Source organism: Paramisgurnus dabryanus, chromosome 5, assembly GCF_030506205.2.
Source record: "Paramisgurnus dabryanus chromosome 5, PD_genome_1.1, whole genome shotgun sequence".
Taxonomy (NCBI): Eukaryota; Metazoa; Chordata; class Actinopteri; order Cypriniformes; family Cobitidae; genus Paramisgurnus; species Paramisgurnus dabryanus.
In genome coordinates, this window is record NC_133341.1 from 9,077,029 (window position 1) to 9,096,804 (window position 19,776).

The 19,776-nt window shown below is 42.2% G+C and overlaps 1 protein-coding gene across 3 annotated transcripts in view; it reads right to left on the reverse strand.

The window, feature by feature from the left end:
- The window catches only part of adamts3 (ADAM metallopeptidase with thrombospondin type 1 motif, 3), a 169,963-nt gene that overhangs the window by 11,402 nt on the left and 138,785 nt on the right, over positions 1 to 19,776 (reverse strand). For all 3 annotated transcript variants that reach the window (XM_065267191.2, XM_065267190.2, XM_065267189.2), the window contains 2 exons: positions 10,662 to 10,869; positions 7,641 to 7,758 (listed from right to left, as the gene is read on the reverse strand). In XM_065267191.2, the coding sequence (XP_065123263.2) occupies positions 7,641 to 7,758; positions 10,662 to 10,869 (326 nt within the window). The remainder of the gene's footprint in view (positions 1 to 7,640; positions 7,759 to 10,661; positions 10,870 to 19,776) is intronic.

Consider the following 19,776-nt stretch of genomic DNA (forward strand, 5'->3'; position numbering starts at 1 on the left):
TTTGTTTTCCAGAATGTTTTGCTTGATGCTGTTTTTTTAGTTTTACTCTGTAAAGACAAAGACTTGTAAATGTTTAATGTTCATTTAACTTTGAACAAAATGTTGCCAGTAAATAACATAAATGTAAATCTACGGTAAATTACCGGCAACCCAGCTGCAATTTCTACGGATTTTTTTTACAGTGTAGGTTTATAGAGCAGGAAAGGAAGCCATTACACAATGTGCATGTTTTGAAAACATTAAATTACACATTAATTACAAATTTGTTAAAATGCTAAAACCAAATTTGTGACTGCTGAGTTAGCGCTACATGCCAATTCACTAGTTCGCCTGCGCATTCAGGTCTTAATGATTAATGGTAAACAAACTTGGCTTGCTGTCCTCGAAGGGAGCTCTGTACCTGAGCTCTGAACCTTCAGAGAGAGCGAACCTGAGGCTGGGGCTCGAGCCACAAGTTCAACCCCCCGCAACGGAACTGCAAAGAGGAAGAAGGAGAGAGTGAAGGAGAGAGTGAAGGAGGAGATGGGGAGGAGGAGGGATGTCGGAAAAGAAAGCAGCTGGACAGGAAGGCCTAAAGGCTGCCTTATATACGCCCATGATGATGATGATGATTGACAGGCCTGAATGTTTAGGCTCCTCCCGAACCTACGTTTAGAACTGCATTTCACTAGTTCGCCTGCGCATTCAGGTCTTAATGATTAATGGTAAACAAACTTGGCTTGCTGTCCTCGAAGGGAGCTCTGTACCTGAGCTCTGAACCTTCAGAGAGAGCGAACCTGAGGCTGGGGCTCGAGCCACAAGTTCAACCCCCAAAAGAGTGTTTGATGGACAGCAAGTTGAGCAGGAGCCTGCGAGTAATTAAGGTCTGTAAGATTTATCCTCTCTCTCCCCCCCAAAAAATGGGTAGAATATCATCAAACCATTTCTTCTTCCTCTTACTGAATTACTACTGCGGTAGTAAGAGCGAAGATGAAATCACTGCTGCGGCAGTGAAAGAATTGTACAGAAAAAGATGTGCAAAGTTTCAGCTTAAGACTCCTGCGGGAGTCAATGGGAAGCGTGCGGCCTGGGGCTCCTGCGGGAGCAAGGCTGAATCACTACTGTGGTAGTGCGAGCGTTATGAAATCACTGCTGCGGCAGTGAGCAAAGTTATACAGAAAAAGCTGTGCGAAATTTTGGCTTAAGACTCCTGCGGGAGTTACTGGGAAGCGCACGGACTGGGGCTCCTGCGGGAGCAGGCTGAATCACTACTGCGGTAGTGCGAGCGTTATGAAATCACTGCTGTGGCTGTGAGCAAAGTTATACAGAAAAAGCTGTGCGAAATTTTTTGGCTTCAGACTCCTGCGGGAGTTACTGGGAAGCGAACGGACTGGGGCTCCTGCGGGAGCAAGGCTGAATCACTACTGCGGGAGTGCGAGCGTTATGAAATCACTGCTGCTGCAGTGAGCAAAGTTATACGGAAAAAGTGTGCGAAATTTGGGCTGATTTTAGCTCTAGCTATAAACACTATATGCTACGCATCAGTTACGGGCTATGTATTGTAACTATGTATGCTTGTATGGTCCCTGTCAAATAAACAAATAATAACTCCTGCGGGAGTAGGAAATGCGCTGTCTGGGGCTTCGGAGCGAGCGGGATAAGATCACTACTAAGGCAGTGAGAAAAAAGGTTGCGACAACTGTTAAATAAGAGCGCGATCGGCTGGGATCAATACTGTGGTAGTATGAGCAGGACAAAATCACTGCTGAAATCAATGCGTATCGAGCGAAAGGTTGTTAGAGGCTGACTGTGGTTGATAATTAGCCAACATGTTAATTCGATTTTTGTTGACAAATAACTGCGCAAAAAACACACGAACATTGGAAACAATCGTGAACACGTTTTTTGGAGCAACAGACTATATTATTTATGATAAATTTCTATAGGGGGAAAAACGCAAAATAAGAACATCTTGTGACTATTTTGTGGGCTTGTCTGCTTACTTTAGAGAACTGTGTTAAGAGGTTGGTATCCGGTGGGACCAGCGGGACCCAACTCGAACCTTGTGGGAGCATGCAGCTTACCTTTGCTGCGGGTGGGACTGGGCAGATAAAGAAAGCTAGTGGTCCCGGGGTTTCTCGTTGATATAAGTGTCAACAAATAAGAAAATTAAAACTGGAACGGAAGACTGAAATTTTTGTTTCATCGCCTCGCAATTGAAAAAGCGTGAATATGTATAAAAAATATATGAATGTTATAGAATATGCATCTGCGGCCAGTCAGTTTATGGGAAAAAGCAGGGTTTCTCGATTGTTATAATACGTAGACTACGCTGTGAGATCAAAGCCCAAAGACGTGATCCACTTAGCTTTGCAGCTAGCACGGCACCGTTTAATCCCAGATAGCACAGGTACGACTGTAAGATGTCTGATAAAGATCTGGAGAAGTGGAATACATTTGGTGTGTAAACACATCTTATAAAGGTCTTAGAAAGAGCTGCTTTACATACGTTATAAATCAAAAACATCTTTAATATGTCTATGACATCTTTTAGGAAAAGTCCCAGAGACGTATTGCAGATGAGCAAACAATCTAAATAATGTGACTTGCAGATGTAAACACAGACATCAAATAGACATCTTCGAGATGTATGTGTGCTATCAGGGATGCGTTTGAAATGACACCTTTGGACACCTAGACAGCACGGGTACGAATGAAAAAGCATTAGAAGGATCTGGAGCTCTGGGGAAAAAAAAAAAAAAATCTGGGTGAGTAAACATCTCATAACAACCTGGAATAAAATTTCCCGGCAGCCTGCCGCCCAATTGGCCTGCTGCCAGCCAGCCGCTTTGCTTTTATGAACCAAAGTCAAACTTTCCGAATTTGGCATTCAATAGAAAAATCGTTGATCAGTTTCATGAGCAGAGCATTCGCGTCGCGCACGCACCACATCTCTGCAGCGTGTATAGTGAGAATTTGAGAAGGGCGAGTCATGTATTGCAGATGTGCAATTTAATCATCAAAAATTACATCTTGCAGGTGAAAATGTAGCATAGACATCAAATAGACGTGTATGTGTGCTATCAGCAATGTAGAAGCACTCTTGTATGAAAAAATTATTACAAACGCAAGAGCAAACGGCAATTGTTCTCGTTTTGTGAACAATTGATCTTTAATCTGTGATCAATTCTCAAAAGTAAAGTTTAGCTAAACAAAACAAAAAATCCAAGAACGGAGCTAGAAGTTCATAAACTATATTTAAGACTGTTGATGACAGCGGAAAGTTCCCTCTCGCCCCTAACATTTTTTAAAATAAAGCTTATTGAAAACTGGCCGTGAGGACGAAGGCCAGGATCTGCTGCGGTAAAGAGAAATAAAAATTCTGACGAATTATAGTGAAGTAAGCAGCCGAATCATTGCTGTGGCAATGAAGTAAAATGAATTTAAGAGGCTGGAGGACATAAACAGGAATCACGGCTGGGTAGAGAAATATATATATTTTACAGATTATCGTGAAAAGCAGCCGAAACATTGCTGCGGTAATTAAATAAAATTAATTTAAAAGTTGGGTGCTAGGACGAAAACAGAAATCGCTGCTGTGGTAGAGAAATGTAAACATTTTCTAACAAATTATTGTGAAAAAGCGGACGAAAACATTGCTGCTGCAATGAAGTAAAATTTATTTAAAAGCTGGGTGCGAAGACGAAAACAAGGATCATTGCTGCGGTAGAGAAATATAAAAATGTTCTCTGACAAATAATCGTGAAAGAAGCAGCCGAAATCATTGCTGCGGCAATGAAGTAAAATTCATTTAAAAGCTGGGTTTGAGGACGCCAACAGGAATCACTTCTTCGGGAGAGAAAATAAGAACATTGTGACAGATTTTCGTGAAAAACCAGCCGAAAAAATAAATAAATGCTGCGGCCATGAAGTAAAATTAATTTAGAAACTGGGTGTGAGGACGAAAACAGGAGTCACTGCTGCGGTAGAGAAATATAAAAAATGGTCTTTGACAAATGATCGTAAAAGAAGCAGCCAAAATCATTGCTGCGGCAATGAAGTAAAAATAATTTAATCAGCTGGGTGTGATGAAGAAAACCTGGATCACTGATGTGGTAGGAAAAAGTTATTTTCTCTGACAATTATCAAGGGAGAAGCAGCCGAAATAATTGCTGCGGCAATGAAGTAAAATAAATTTAAAGCTGGGTGTTAGGATGGAGGCTGGATCACTACTGTGGAAGAAAAATTGTAAATTTACTCTGACGAATTATTGTGAAAGAAGTGGCCGAATTCATTGCTGAAGCAATGAAGTAAAATTATTTTAAAAGCTGGGTGAGGGGACGAAACCGGGATCACAACTGCAAATAGAAAAAATTGACAATTTTCTCTGACAAAGTATCGTGAGAGGACGAAATTACTGAGGTGGAGAAATATCAAGTTTAACTGGGGCTGGTGAATAATCGGAGTCCGAGAACACTGCTGCGGCAGTGAGAAATGGATTTTAACTGGCGCTATTGCGGTTGGTCAGATAACTGCTGTGGCCTTGAGATTGAAAATGAAATCAAGTGCGGGAGCGGTGTTTGTGGTTGCTGCTGCGGCTGAGGGAATGAACTTTAGGTGAGACAGGTGGAAATTATTCAATGGTAAAGGCTAATTATGTGCGCTTCTAGTAGAAACCGGCGTTTAGGGATGAAGTCCTGCAGTTGGTTACGAGGTGAGTTAATACAGACAAATCTTCTTTAGTCCATAAAGTCTATAAAGTTTATTGGCATAACTCCGTGGCGTGATATTTAATGACCTGATATCAATTTAATGGTGCGGCGATGAGAGACAATACCGAAGAACAATTTCAAATTGCGAAGCGTGTTTAAATGTTTTAATAAACACTGAGGTTTGGCTGTTGGACAAATTGTGAATAGCAATGAGACCGGGGTTAGGTCGCCTGTTAATTAAGCACTAAGCATCAACCGAACCGCGTTTTTTGAGATGTTCTAATCAATTGTGAATAATATTTAAAGCAATGAAGAAGCAATATCTTTATTGAATAAACATTATATGCTTATTAGGTTGATGAAAGTGGACTAGCTTACCGTGATAGTGCGAGCGGCGGTTCTGTAACGGAGAGAAAATTGATAATAATAGGATAAATGTGAACTGAGATCCCTACTGCGGTAGAGATAAAGCGACAGAAAGATCAGCTTTAAATAATACTTAACCGGACTCGTGGCGAGCCCGTGTGAGCAGGCAAGCCTGCAACAAATCTCTTTGATTGATCCATGCAATACAATGCTATTTAATGTATATGCGTTTTTACTATGAAGTATAGAAACTTGCCATTTAAAACACGAGATAGGCTATCTTATATTTATATAAAATGTACCCTGGATGAGGAAATAACTACAATCCGATTTCTGCATTGCTTGAAAAGTAAAAACGTAAATGAAATGAAAGTTTAATAAAGACATATTTATGAGATTGTTATTTTGTTCATGTTCTTATATGTGTCAAGTTTTGTGTTACAACAATAGGGTTGTTCCGAGTCCGACAGACGACTTTTTCTATCCTTAGCTTTGTGTTGGGTTTTTTTGAATTCAATTGCTCAATGCTGTCGGTTCAAAGAAAAGTGCAACAGTTAGCGCGTCATGCCTTTCGCCTGAGACGTGTGCGCGAAAAGCGGAGGCTCGTTGTAGACCATTGCGTGGGCATCCTTGCCCGTCCGCGGAGACTGTCATATCATGTATGCATGCGGGGCCAGTGGAATGCAGTGTTGCCTTGGATGGAAGAACGCGGGAGCGTGTAGCGAATTCTTCTACAGAGCTGTGAGAAAAAATAAACTATCGAGAAGAACGAAAAAACGAGCAGTTTGATTGAATTGACAATAAGGTAGGTTTCACTACGATTAACTCTGGATTATAAAGCTCCGATGATTGTTAGCTTTGATGTAAAATGAATTAATAAACGTGAAAACAAGTGCAACACAGTCCTGTGGGCCGCCATTGTTGTTTTGGTCGATCGCGCATGCGTAGACGGAATTAACAGAAGCGCATGATGTCACGTCGCCATTGTCAAACAGCGTTTGCAATCGAGCATGCGGTTGTCGTGTAAAAGAACATCCGAAATGCAAAAATATTGAGCACAGCCCCTGACATCAACTACGGCGGTAGTGAGCGGGTACTAAAAAAGCTGCTGCATTGGTATTTAAAAATATATTTCCCAAGTTAGTAGGAGCCTGGAGCTCGTTGTGTAGACGTGATTCCGGAAACGGGCGGGGCCAAAATCCGGAAAAGAAAGCAGCTGGACAGGAAGGCCTAAAGGCTGCCTTATATACGCCCATGATGATGATGATGATTGACAGGCCTGAATGTTTAGGCTCCTCCCGAACCTACGTTTAGAACTGCATTAAATGCTATATCATATGCTAGCGTTTAGCTGATTAGTTGTTACTCAAAATGTATTTTTGTCTGATAAGGGCTCAAAATATAAGGTCTGTTTACTAATGTGAGCTTCTGGCATGAGCCTCAGAGCAGAGCTCAACATTATTATTTATGACCCTTTCAAATAGGGCAAAAATAGACCATTTCATTCAAATGACAAATTCTAGGGTTGTAAATTGACATGTAAAAACGTTTCTGGATAATTTTTGCACTTAATAAAGCAACATACCTTCTATGTAATTGTCAAAGAACAATTTAACATATTATGACAACACATCCTATGGCACCTTTAATCTTAGGTTTCATATTTATTAGGGTTACACATGTCAGAAACAGCAAATATAGATGAGGCCTATTTTATTTGTATTTTATATTTTACTTTTTTGTGATGTCAGTGAAAATTCTGACTGGGCAAGTAAAATACTAAACCATCAGATTTCTTCCCAATCTACTCCAGCACTCCAGTATAACACATTATACTTACTTAACAGCCATTAAAAAAACACGCAAACAAAAAAGCTTACTACTGCAGTTAGCAATTATTTTATTGTTTGTGCTTTATTATTTTATGAGCAGTCTGTTTAAACTACATACACTACACTGTTACAAGTTTGCAACTCTTCAGGTTAATATGGGATTGCCATGGAAAACAATGTCCCTGAATCGTTATGTGTAACAACGTGTCCCATATTTTGTGCATAAAACTGTTAATATAAGAATGTTTTCTTCCTCACACACTTACCGGTAGCTGCCTGCATAATCATGCACATGATCGCGACTCGTTCGGGCTGAGCTTTGGCGCTTGAAGCGCGAATGATGCAGCACGAGTGTAGACAGACCAATCATAACGCGAAGTAAGTTAGAGAGGCGGGACTAAGGAAAGGTAAAGCCAATCATATTAGCGATTTGAATTTTGGAGGCGGGACTCATCTGTTAACCGTTTGTGTGCCACAAATAGCGCTATTTTTCTTTATATAAGAGTTTAAATCTCATTTAAATGATTTCTGAATAAATTCATGTTAAATTAAATAAGTAACAAGTAAAAAACACAAGAAACAGACAGACATCAGTTGTTATATGAATAAAGATCTTTTTTTTTTTTTTTAAAAGCACCCCAGAAAAAAAGGGCACTTTCTCTCCAGGAATAAAAAGGGCAGGTGCTCAAGCCCCCTTTGAAGTCTATGTGTGCACGTGCCTGCTACTACTATAACCCCACACCCCGCTTACCATGGCAGGATCCTTGTCGGCAGGGCTTGTGTGATTCCGGCTTCTCTCCAGTACACTGATCGCCAATCCGACATGTGACCACGCGTCGTGCCACACCCTCTCCGCAGGTCACAGAACACTGAGAGATGTAAAAAAAATTAGTATGAGGGAAAGCAAGAAACAGGTTCTCCCGTCTGAACGTTGTCCCCTCTAAAAATGATCATTAAACACCACATCTATTATAAAAATATAAAGATATATACTTTAACTAATTGTGTAAGTAGTAAAACAATACAAATGCAAACGGCACAAAAAAAAAAATAGTTTTTTGCTTTCTTGTTTTCTCATGATCACGAATTAACCTTCTGGTGCTCTCAGTAATCATGCCTTAATTTTCTCATGATCTCAAGATAACAAAAGTTGTTTTCTCATTATCCTGACATAATCCAAATCTCGTGACGTTATTCCCTTAGTATAATATCTTGTGTATTTTGAAGTGGACTGCTGATGCATATAAGTTGGGGTCTTCGCAGTCACCACCAGTGCAGCTATTAATTGCTCTTGATGGACTTAATACATTAATAAAGTTGGACAGTTGTGGTTCGAGAATTTAGGGACAATCTTTAAAGTTATAAAGCACACGTTTCTATAATTAATAGCATTTAACAGTTTAATAAATATCAAAAATCTAAAAAGTGTGCATTATAGCTGACAACCACATGAACACTATACAGTTGGTTTTGTTGACTGCAAGTGATTCCATTTAAATGCTGATAAAAGTAGAGACTTGTATATTAATGTGTAACTTTAGAGACAGCCCCTAAATTCACGACTAACAAATTGTCCATTACTGACATAGATCTATTACACAAGTTGGGGTAGAACAATTTGGCATCTCCAATTTGCCTAACTTGCATGTTTTTGGCCTGTGGGAGGAAACCGGAGTACCCGGAGTAAACCCACGCTGACACAGGGAGAACATGTAAACCCCACACAGAAAGGCCATCTGCCCTAGCCGGGGCTCCAAATGGGGACCTTCTTGCTGTGAGGAAACAGTGCTTCCCAAGACCTACTTCAGCTTCAGGGAATCCCGAATCCAAGTAAAATCTAAGTTGTTGATAGCTCCATGCATATTTTGCTAAATATGCTTTTGCTGTATCCAAACAAAACGTTACAGTAAGTAGACATAAGGTTTAATCATATTGAAATCACATACAAGTTTTGTTATCCTGAGATCATGAAAAAAATAAGTCGAGATCACAAGAAATCAGCTTTTGTTATCTCGAGATTGCGAGAAAGTTAAGTCTTGATCATGAAATAACAAGCAAGAATAAATTTTATGGCCGTTAATTATGGCCTCTCTTGGCTTCCGTAGTCCCCCCTTCCTTGCCTCATTGGTGGCTTGATTATAAATAACCTTAAAAACATACCAATAAATAAATGGTTTTGAAGAAGCATATTAGGCTTTTCTTTGTGTACACATATCCCTACAAGTACAGATTTGGCTGTATTATTTGTGTCTCGTTCAAAAACTGCTCTGGAGAAATTTGATGTTTTTGAAAACAATATTATTTTGTGTATTTGGTATAATACAATTTGTTTGTGTGGTTTATGGTTAAAAACACATTATTTTCAACATACCATACATTTTTGTAGCTTCAGTGTTCACTTTCTTCCTGAAACACACGGATTTGAAAAGTGTCCCTAATTGGCCAGTTAATCTGTACGTTGTGATTGGCCTGAATACCTCTGACGTCAGCCAGAAATGTCTCGCTCCTTACCATGTTTGAAAGATTTTCTCAAAATGCAATGCTAACAGGAGTTAACTTACAGGCTGAGTCAGGGAGGAATTATAATAATGTGGGTCTTATCCACATCATCAATTCCAGGAAGTAAATTGTTGCCTACAATTTGTGTGTTTGTTGTAGTCCAAGAAAAGAGATTTACATTGGGGACGATAACTCGCGTCATCGTTTACTTTCGGTTTGTACCTTTTGCATATCGCTAACATGTACTAATACACACCTACACACCAAAGAAAATGTAAAATCGTGAATTGGACTATTGGTGCTCTTTAATGAAATTTACGCCCATGCATACATGGTATGCAACAGGAAATGTTTAAGTGTGTGACATGTTTCTAGGGATAGGCAGGTGTTTGTCTGTCAACACAACACGAAACTGTTGCATGACAAGACAAGAATACATTTGATCTTTGAAGATGAAGTGTGCATTTTCTGCTAATCAGAGGCAGCAAACGGAGTAGTAAAAATAAAGTGTTTTAAACAACTTCTGCTTCCACCTGCTTCCACCTAATCACACCCTGGGTGATGAAACAGGTCTGATGACACATCCTGACATTGCATTAGCTACCTGTGCATCATGTATTTGAGACAGAATAAAGAAATTCCTTGTTGCTTTACCCTCATAACATCTGGTTAGGGCACGTGTCCAATTTAAAACCAGCATACAGTATGGTGCTAACATCTGAGTCTGCCTTTCCATTGACTGAACACAAAAAATCAATGTGGTATGTACGTTAATTTGTCTTACTTACATCAAGTCCAATGTCTAATGAAAGCTTGGTGTTGATCTGTTTGCTTGGGGTCAAAATCAATACCACATATTCTGGTTTACTATACAGGTTTATCCCTATCCATCTGTGCGCTGACTCTGGGTCTATATCTTTGTATACCATTAAAAAATCAAAAGATTTCTTGACAATCAAACAAACACTCTGTGTTTTCTAATGAGGTCACTGTCTAAAGAAAAATTCCCTCCTGTTAACATCTAACATCATTATTGGCATTGGTATAAATGTCAGGGCCACTGGGACATTATGAGTGGTGGAGTTATCCTTTAGGTATTTTAGATTCATATTTTAGGCAATTAAATAGTCGTGAATTTAAACATTTCTTTCTATTCAGCTCTTCGAAATGAACTGTAATTGAACCATTTGCTCACTGTCAAAATGTATATACTGAGACTCTTAAAACCCAAATTCTTTAAGGTTGATAAATAAAGCTTTTTGTGTGTACATACCTCCGACCAGGCTCCGGTCCTCCATTGGGCTGGGCAGGGCACTCTGTTGCATGGTCGTCTGATCTCAGGCTTTTCTCCACTGCAGTACTTGCTGTGGATGGAGCGATTTGTGCTTTCATGAAGGAACTGGACGCATCGCACCGTGCGGATCTGGTACCCCAAACTCCCACAAGTTTTAGTACAATGCTCCCACTCCTCTGTGATCCATCTGGTAAATGCAGATTGAATGTGGTTTAATAAATACATGCAAGTAAATAATCCATTGAATTGCACAGTATAATAATCAATTGTATTGCACAGTATTTTATTATAGGGATCATATAATAAAATATCAATCCAGCAAATATATAAAAGAAAGTAAAATCAGTAAAATATGTTTGTCAAATTGTTGTCAAACCTGAGGTCCATATTTACACTCTTAAAAATAAAGGTGCTTAAAAGGCTCTTTATAGGAACCATTTTACAAAAGTCCTTAGAATTTTTTTTTTTATAATCTGAAGAACCTTTTCACCACAAAGAACCTTTTGTGAAACATAAAGGTTTTCAGATGTTAAAGGTGCTTTATGGAACCATTCATGGGGAACGTCTCTATTTTGAAGAGTTCACGTGATAAACTATTAAAGTTCTGTGTAAAATTGAGGGGAAATTTATACATACAATAAAAATGACCTTAACATCAGCTGTTTAACTCATCTGCCGCCAGCCTTTTTTTTTTTTTTTTTTTTTTTGAAAAGTTGCCTGCAAGCATTTTTGTAATTTTCAAAATAAAAAAAACTTTCAGGAAAAATTTATTCTAAAAAATATATAAACATACAAATATATCAAATTAAAGAACAGACCCTCTGCTGCGGAAAAAAAAACCGGAAAACCGTTTAATCTTATCAATATTTTTTTCTCTGCTTATAAATTCTTAAATATAAGTATTTTTCTAGCAAAATTTTTTTTTAGCAAAAAAGCTGAAATTATTGCATTTTTGTAAAGGAATATTGATAGAGATCAGATTCAGAACGATTATCAAAACATAAATGCAGTGTAAAAAATTGCTTCAGTTTTTTTTATAAATTAGGGAAGTGTTCCATCTCGTGGATAATCACAGTATTACAGATAACCATAAAACCTCATCAGTAACAAATTTTTTATGCAAATGTTTTCTCTTAAATGAGGAGCTATCTAGTGAATGGCAGGGAAAGAGTTAAAGGTAAATACAAAACAGCTTTAAAAGTCTGTTGTAAAAACTAACATTGTTTTAGCATGTTAATGGTTATTAAATGCAAATGTACAGTGCTTAACAAATGTAATAAACCACCACCAAATGCAAGGTTTGTGCCACAGCTACCCTGAACTAACAGATTGATGACTAACAAAACATTTTTGGTTTCTGTAATGGTTAATCCACTAGTAAATGTAAGCTCTTTAGTCACATTAGTATGTATTATGCTAAATTATAATTGTTGATTAAAGATACAATTTGTAGAATCTGCAGCAAGAGGGCGCACAATCAAAGCAATAACAATGACGTAGATTAATTACGCTCTGAAGCAGCATGGAATGACGAGATTTGTTGTCTTTAACTCAACCGCTGATGGCCATCAATCAGACAGGAATCAGACGTTTGATGACATTGTTTTATTTCATTATGTGTGCTTTCATGTAGTTTTCAAAACTAAATTGTTAGTCATAATGTTATGGTATTAGTCCCATTCGATATGGAACGAACACAGAATTAAGTTTTCAGGTCAACAAACCTATCATAAACAAGCGAGTAGATGCTATACACTAACGCAAACTTATGCATTATTTTGTCTACGACACTGTTTTCATGTGGTTTTTACGTCAATAAAGGTGGTAACAAAGGGATGTTGGTTAAAACTAGTTATATTTCCTAATTAAACTAAGCCCTAGTCCTGGCTTAAGCTAATCCCTGTCCGGGAAACTGCCCCTTTATATTTTTTATTCAGATTCTGAATTGCACTTATTTACTAGCAGTTTTTAAAGCAATAGTTCACCCAAAAGGTCTTATGTTGTTCTAAATCTGCATGAATTTCTTTTTTTCTGATAAACACAAAAGAAGATATTTTGATTAAAGATGGTAAGCACACAGTTGATGGTACCCATTGAATTCCATAGTATTTGTTTTTCTACTATGAAAGTCAATAGTTACAATCAGCTGTGTGCTTACCATCATTTATCAAAATATCTTCTTTTGAGTTCATCAGAAAAACAATTCATACAGATTTAGAACAACATGTGGATTTAATAGAAAAAAATACACCAAATGCATGTTCGTCTTGCTTGAAACTTTGAAATTCTTTCATGGAAGGTTTGAATGTCTTACAAATAAACTACAGTAATAAAATATATCAAACCAATATTTTGTGTCTATATAGGTACTTGTGTGACACAAAGACTATAATAAGCGAGAGAATGTGCATTCAGCTAGGTTGTTATCACAAATAAGTGGTGACACAAGACCTCTCTGTGATCATCCTGTCGGGATTTATACTGCAATAACAACCGGTTGGTTGTACATTATCCTATACATATAATGTAGATACAGCTGATGACATACATACGGTGTCAGAATCAGCAAAATGTTGATCAGTGTCTTTAGGACTATGCAGTTAGCCATATTGACGCCCTATGCAAAATCCCTATTGGAGCCCTGTGCTCAAAGAAGATCAACATGATTTTCTAATAAACCAGGTGCCAGTGTGGCCATAGCCACCAAACCCCATGCAAAGAGGTATAAGACCTAATACAAAGAACAGTGAGGAGCTTTTGAAACTGTAGCAGATGTGAAGGCAGCGGGAAGTATGGGCGTAGGACGGCTGACTGATTTGTACACAAAGAAAATTACAGAATCATAAAAGGATGGCACAACAGTTGACTCTCCACTGAGAATTCAGCTTGAGGGAAATGAAATGGTCAGGTTCTGTCGAGCTGCTGCAATAGCTGGTACTGTAGCAATGACATGCGTGGGTTGACTAACAGACAGTGAAGCAAAACTGATGATAAAGGTTCCATGAAAACAGCCAAGAATAGTAGTGCTTCTGTGGCTCAACTAGTAGTGCATGCCACCTGCAACAGCAAGCCTATAGGTTCAATTTCTATGGAACATGCAAACAGATATAATGCTGCTTTGGATTGATCTGTCTGCAAACATGCATGAAATGTGAATAGGAAACATTGAGCAGAAAAACGAAAGGGTGGATGGAGCCAATGCCAAAGGGAAGAAACCTAATATTTTTACTATGAACTGCATTTCTAAGATTTGCCATTTTAAATAAAATATTTATCTTTATTTGCCAGTGTACAGGCTTGTAAAATATATTTTTGGATTAAAATATATATTTTTTGGATTCAAAAAGGTCTTTTTGCGAAATGTGCATTAAGCTTATGTGCCTTATTAAAAGATAATCTATAAAAAACCCGTAAGGCTGAAATAAAGTCACGTAGCTTTAGTCGCAGCATGAATTATGCAATGTGATGGAGAGAAAGAAAGTTCAGAGTCTCAGGTTATTATAATCCAATTAAAACGTCTTTTAACTGTGATGCTCAACTACAACTGAGTCACTTGCTGCAACTCTATTAAGAGAAATTATGATTCATTTAAAACATCCACTCCAGGGGTGCTGAGCCCTGCCCCTAGAGACATACAGTATCTAGAGTTTGGTTCCATTCCTGTATCTTTTGTGGAAACCAGCAAGACTATGAATAGCTGTTAAAGTTTTATTAGGGTTGGAAATTAATGGATGACAAACGACTTCCTTCTGCTAAAGTCTAATAAGACAGATGTAATGATTATTAAACCACTTTTGGGATTCAAGTCTAAACTACAGACCGGAACCAAACTTACACATTTTTGCTGAAGACTTTGTTCACTCGACGGCTCTCTGATCTGTTTCTCATCCACCCGTTACGGACTACTCTCCATCTGCCTGCTTTACGGACTGCCTTTTGTGCTTGCAGCAGCGCACACTCGCCGCGGCATTGCCGCTGTCCAGCAGGAGGGTCCTTCAGCCCTGAACCTGCCCGGCTTCTCCCTTCAGCACCACTAACGCTCTCTCTCTCTCTGCCCGCCGCAGGATCTCCTCTTCCCATCTGCCTCGAGTGCCTGTTGCCGGACTGTCGCTTTTTCCCTGGCGTTTTGGATAGCCCCATATATACTCTTTCCCAACGTTCGTTGTCTGGCCGGAGCCCGAACGTGTGTGGTTTTTCGCCCCGGTGCAAGTGTGTGCTCCCCTACTTAGCCGTCTGCCCTGGTGTGGCTTTATGCCCAGACGTGCCACTGTCAGTTTTGCATACATTATTATTTCAATAAAACTTTCTGTTATCTGCACTGGGATCTTCTGTGTTCTTTGAGCCTGACAGGACGAACTTGCCATCATGGATCCCGCAGATGCAGATTCTGTTCGCTCAGCGATCGCTCAGCAAGGGGCTTGGCTGGGTAGACATACCGATCAGCTCTCGACAACAGCCCGGGAAGTGGAGGATTTATCCGCTCGTCTTAACGAGCTCTCATCACGTCTGGAACGGATTCACCATTCCCGCGATTCGGAGCCTCATGCCGCCAACCCTCCACCGTACGACGGTGATCCCTCCTCCTGTCGGGCGTTCCTGTCCCAGTGTTCACTGGTGTTTGCTCTTCAGCCTCGCCGCTATGCGACTGAGCGCACTCGGATCGCCTACGTTATCACCCTGTTGGTAGGGAGAGCACGCCAGTGGGGCACCGCTGTTTGGGACGCCCAGGATCCTTGCTGTCATTCTTTTGAGGAGTTTCGGGAGGAGATGGTGAAGCTTTTTGACCGTTCGGCCCGTGGAGATGTCGCCGCTGCCCAGCTGGCCCGCCTCGCGCAGGGAGCGAGTTCGGTTACTGACTATTCTATCCAGTTTAAGACCTTGGCAGCGACCTGCAGCTGGAACGAGGCTGCACTCCGGGCACGGTTTCTTGAGGGTCTCAGCGACTGCATTCAGGACGAGATCGCTACCCTCGATCTGCCCCACTCCCTTGACGGCATCATCGAGCTAGCATTAAGGGTGGAAGCCCGGATGCTGTTCCGCGATCAACGCCGCACACTTCGTCACCGTGTCCATCAGAGTGAGATCTCTCAGTCCAGTCAAGGCAGTGTCCCTTTAACTTCGGACAGTGAGCCCATGCAGCTGGGTATAATGTGCCTTTCGCAGAGAGAGAGAGAGAGAGCGTCGTCTTCAGAACTCCCTCTGCCTTTATTGTGGCAAGCTGGGTCATTTTGCCAAGTCCTGTCCGGTAAAAGGGACCGCCCATCGGTGAACCGGGGAGTCCTGGTGGGCGCCACTTCAAGAAAATCCTCTCCGACTTCATGCACTCAGCTTCCCGTCACCCTGTCCTTTGCTGGCCTCGATCATCCCACCACTGTGTTGCTCGACTCAGGCACCGAGGGCAATTTTATTAGTGAGGATCTGGCTCGGGATTGCGGCATTCCCCTGGATGTCTGGTCCATCAGAGGTCAGCAGATGGCACAGATCACGCACTGCACTCCCTCTGTAAGCCTTTTTATTTCCGGCAATCACCGTGAGGAGATTGTGTTGTACATCCTTCATGCCTCGCTCTCACCCATTATTTTAGGGCATGCATGGTTGGCACAACACAATCCCCACGTTGATTGGCAACTCAATGTTATTTTAGCTTGGTCTCCGTCTTGTCATGTGTCTTGTCTTGGTTCTGCTGTTTCAGGTTCTGTTTCTTCTCTCCCTCAGGTTTCGGCGGTTGATTTGACCAGGGTCCCGGCGGAGTATGCCGATATCGGTCAGGTGTTCAGCAAAGCTCGGGCCACCTCCCTTCCTCCCCACCGGTCATACGATTGTTCTATCGAACTCCTCCCAGACACTTCTCCGCCTAAAGGTAGACTTTATTCCTTGTCTGGTCCTGAGAGAGAGGCTATGGACCGTTATATTAATGATGCCCTCCGTGCTGGTCTCATCCGTCCCTCCACCTCTCCCGCAGGGGCGGGGTTTTTCTTTGTTAAAAAGAAGGACGGCTCCCTACGTCCCTGTATTGATTATAGGGGGTTGAATGACATTACTGTTAAGAATAGGTACCCCCTTCCTTTAATGTCTTCTGCTTTTGAGCTTTTGCAGGGAGCACGGTTCTTCACAAAGTTAGATTTGCGCAACGCCTATCATTTGCTGCGCATAAGAAAGGGCGATGAATGGAAGACAGCATTTAATACCCCTACCGGACACTTTGAGTACTGCGTTCTCCCTTTCGGGCTTTGTAACGCTCCCTCTGTCTTCCAGACTATGGTTAATGATGTGCTGAGAGACATGATTAACAAATTTGTCTTTGTGTACATTGATGACATTCTCATCTTTTCCCCCTCCATGCAGGAACACACCCAGCATGTCCGCCAAGTCTTTCGCCGTTTGCTTGAGAATAAGTTATATGTGAAGGCGGAGAAGTGCGAGTTTCACAGAAGGTCGGTTTCGTTTCTGGGTTTTGTGATAGCCGAGTGTGAGATACGTCCCGATCCAGCTAAGGTCAGAACGGTGGCTGAGTGGCCTGTCCCCGACTCTCGTAAGGCATTACTGCGTTTCTTAGGGTTCGCCAATTTTTACCGGCGATTCATTAGAAACTTTGGTCGGATTGCTCAACCCCTTACGGCTCTCACCTCCACTAAGGAGAGGTTTGTCTGGGGTAAGGAGGCTCAGGAGGCCTTTGATAATTTAAAGTCCCGGTTTATCACTGCTCCTGTTCTTTCTATTCCAGATCCTACCTCCCAGTTCATTGTTGAGGTGGATGCTTCAGATGTCGGGGTTGGTGCCGTTCTGTCTCAGCGATCACGAAAGGATGGCAAGGTGCATTCTTGCGCTTTCTTTTCACACCGACTAAACCCAGCAGAACGGAACTACGACATAGGAAATCGGGAGCTGCTGGCCGTCAAACTGCCTTTGGGTGAGTGGCGTCACTGGTTGGAGGGGACCTTGGAACCCTTTCTGGTCTGGACGGATCACAAGAATTTAGAATATATCCGTTCAGCCAGAAGGTTAACGTCTCGCCAGGCTCGTTGGGCGCTCTTCTTTGACCGATTCAACTTCATCCTCTCGTACCGGCCTGGTTCAAAGAATACTAAACCCGATGCCCTCTCTCGCCTGTTCGATGTTTCCGATTCTAGCAGAGACGAAACCATTCTCCCGGAGGGGCGAGTGGTGGGTGCTCTGCGTTGGGGCATCGAACAGCGAGTGAGGGAGGCCGGACGGGAGGGGGAAGTGCCAGAGGGGTGCCCAGCGGGTCTGCTTTGGGTTCCGAAATCACACCGTTCCGAGGTCATCCGCTGGGGTCACGAATCCAAGTTAGTTTGTCATCCTGGAGTTCGGAGATCGCTGGCTGCCGTCCATCAGCAATTTTGGTGGCCCTCTATGGGCTCCGATGTCAGACAGTTTGTGTTAGCCTGTCAGGTTTGTGCCCGCAATAAGGCTTCTCATCAAGCCCCAGTAGGTCTGCTTAAGCCCTTATCTGTCCCTTCCCGTCCTTGGTCTCACATAGCCATTGATTTTGTTACCAATTTACCAAGTTCTAGAGGTAACACCGTTATTTTGACCATTGTCGATCGCTTCTCTAAGGCTGCGCATTTTGTCCCTCTGCCCAAGCTCCCCGCTGCCAAGGAAACGGCTCAGGTCATGATAGAACACGTCTTTCGCTTACATGGTCTGCCCACTGACGTAGTTTCTGATAGGGGTCCTCAGTTTATCTCCCGTTTTTGGCAAGAGTTCTGTAGGCAGATCGGCTCCACAGCCAGCTTGTCTTCAGGTTATCACCCACAGACCAACGGGCAATGTGAACGGGCTAACCAGGATCTTGGTCGTGCGCTCCGCTGTCTGACATCTCAATATCCGAGCTCTTGGTGCCAACAGTTACCCTGGGTAGAATACGCACATAACTCTCTCCCTGTTTCATCCCTTAAGATGTCTCCGTTTGAGGCTTCCATGGGTTTTCAGCCTCCTCTTTTCCCAGCTCAAGAACCCGATGCGGTGGTCCCGTCTGCGCTAGCCTGCGCTCGACGTTGCAGACGCACCTGGAAGAGGGCTAGAATTACGTTACTCGAAACTTCCAGACGGACCAAAGCCGCGGCTGATCGTCACCGTAGACCCGCGCCCCGTTTTATCTGTGGGCAGAAGGTATGGCTTTCTTCCAATGATCTGTCTCTCCGAGGGCCATCTCGCAAGCTGGCACCTCGCTTCCTTGGGCCATGCAGTATTGAAAAGGTTATTAACCTAGTGACAGTCAAGCTCAGATTGCCTCCTGCTCTCGGTCGGGTTCATCCAGTTTTTCATGTGTCTAAACTGAAGCCTGTGTTTTTTTCTCCCCTCAAACCTGTCCCCTCAGCTCCCTCCCCTCCCACCCCGCAGCTTCTGGACGGTGCCCCAGTTTTTACAGTTAAGTCCCTTTTGGATGTGTGTCGGCGGGGCAGGGGTTTTCAGTATTTAGTGGATTGGGAGGGCTATGGTCCGGAGGAGAGGTTTTGGGTACCGGCCCGGGACATCTTGGACCCTGACCTGATTGTGGACTTCCGTCGGCGACGAGGTGAGCCCTCCCATGGACCGCCTAGTGGCGGTCGTGGCGGGGTCCTGTCATGACTTTGGTTTGATTGACTTCTGTATTTTTGTTTCTCTGTTTGTGCTTCTGTGCTGTCAGTTACGTGCGCGTCTCTGTCACGGGTGTCATTAGTGTCATTTCCTTCACCTGCGTCCCTCACCTGCAGCTTATTTTCATGCCCAATCGGTTTAGTATTTAATCCCTGTGTGTCTTTTGTTCATTGCAAGTTCGTCTGTGTGTGTACTCGCCAAATTACTAGCTCTGCTAGTTTCTAGTCCTGCGCTGTCTCTGTTTCCAGTTAATAGATTTAATCTTTCCTACCCCAGTCTGTGCTCTCTGCTACACGGGAGTTTGACTGAAGACTTTGTTCACTCGACGGCTCTCTGATCTGTTTCTCATCCACCTGTTACGGACTACTCTCCATCTGCCTGCTTTACTGACTGCCTTTTGTGCTTGCAGCAGCGCACACTCACCGCGGCATTGCCGCTGTCCAGCAGGGGGGTCCTTCAGCCCTGAAGCTGCCCGGCTTCTCCCTTCAGCACC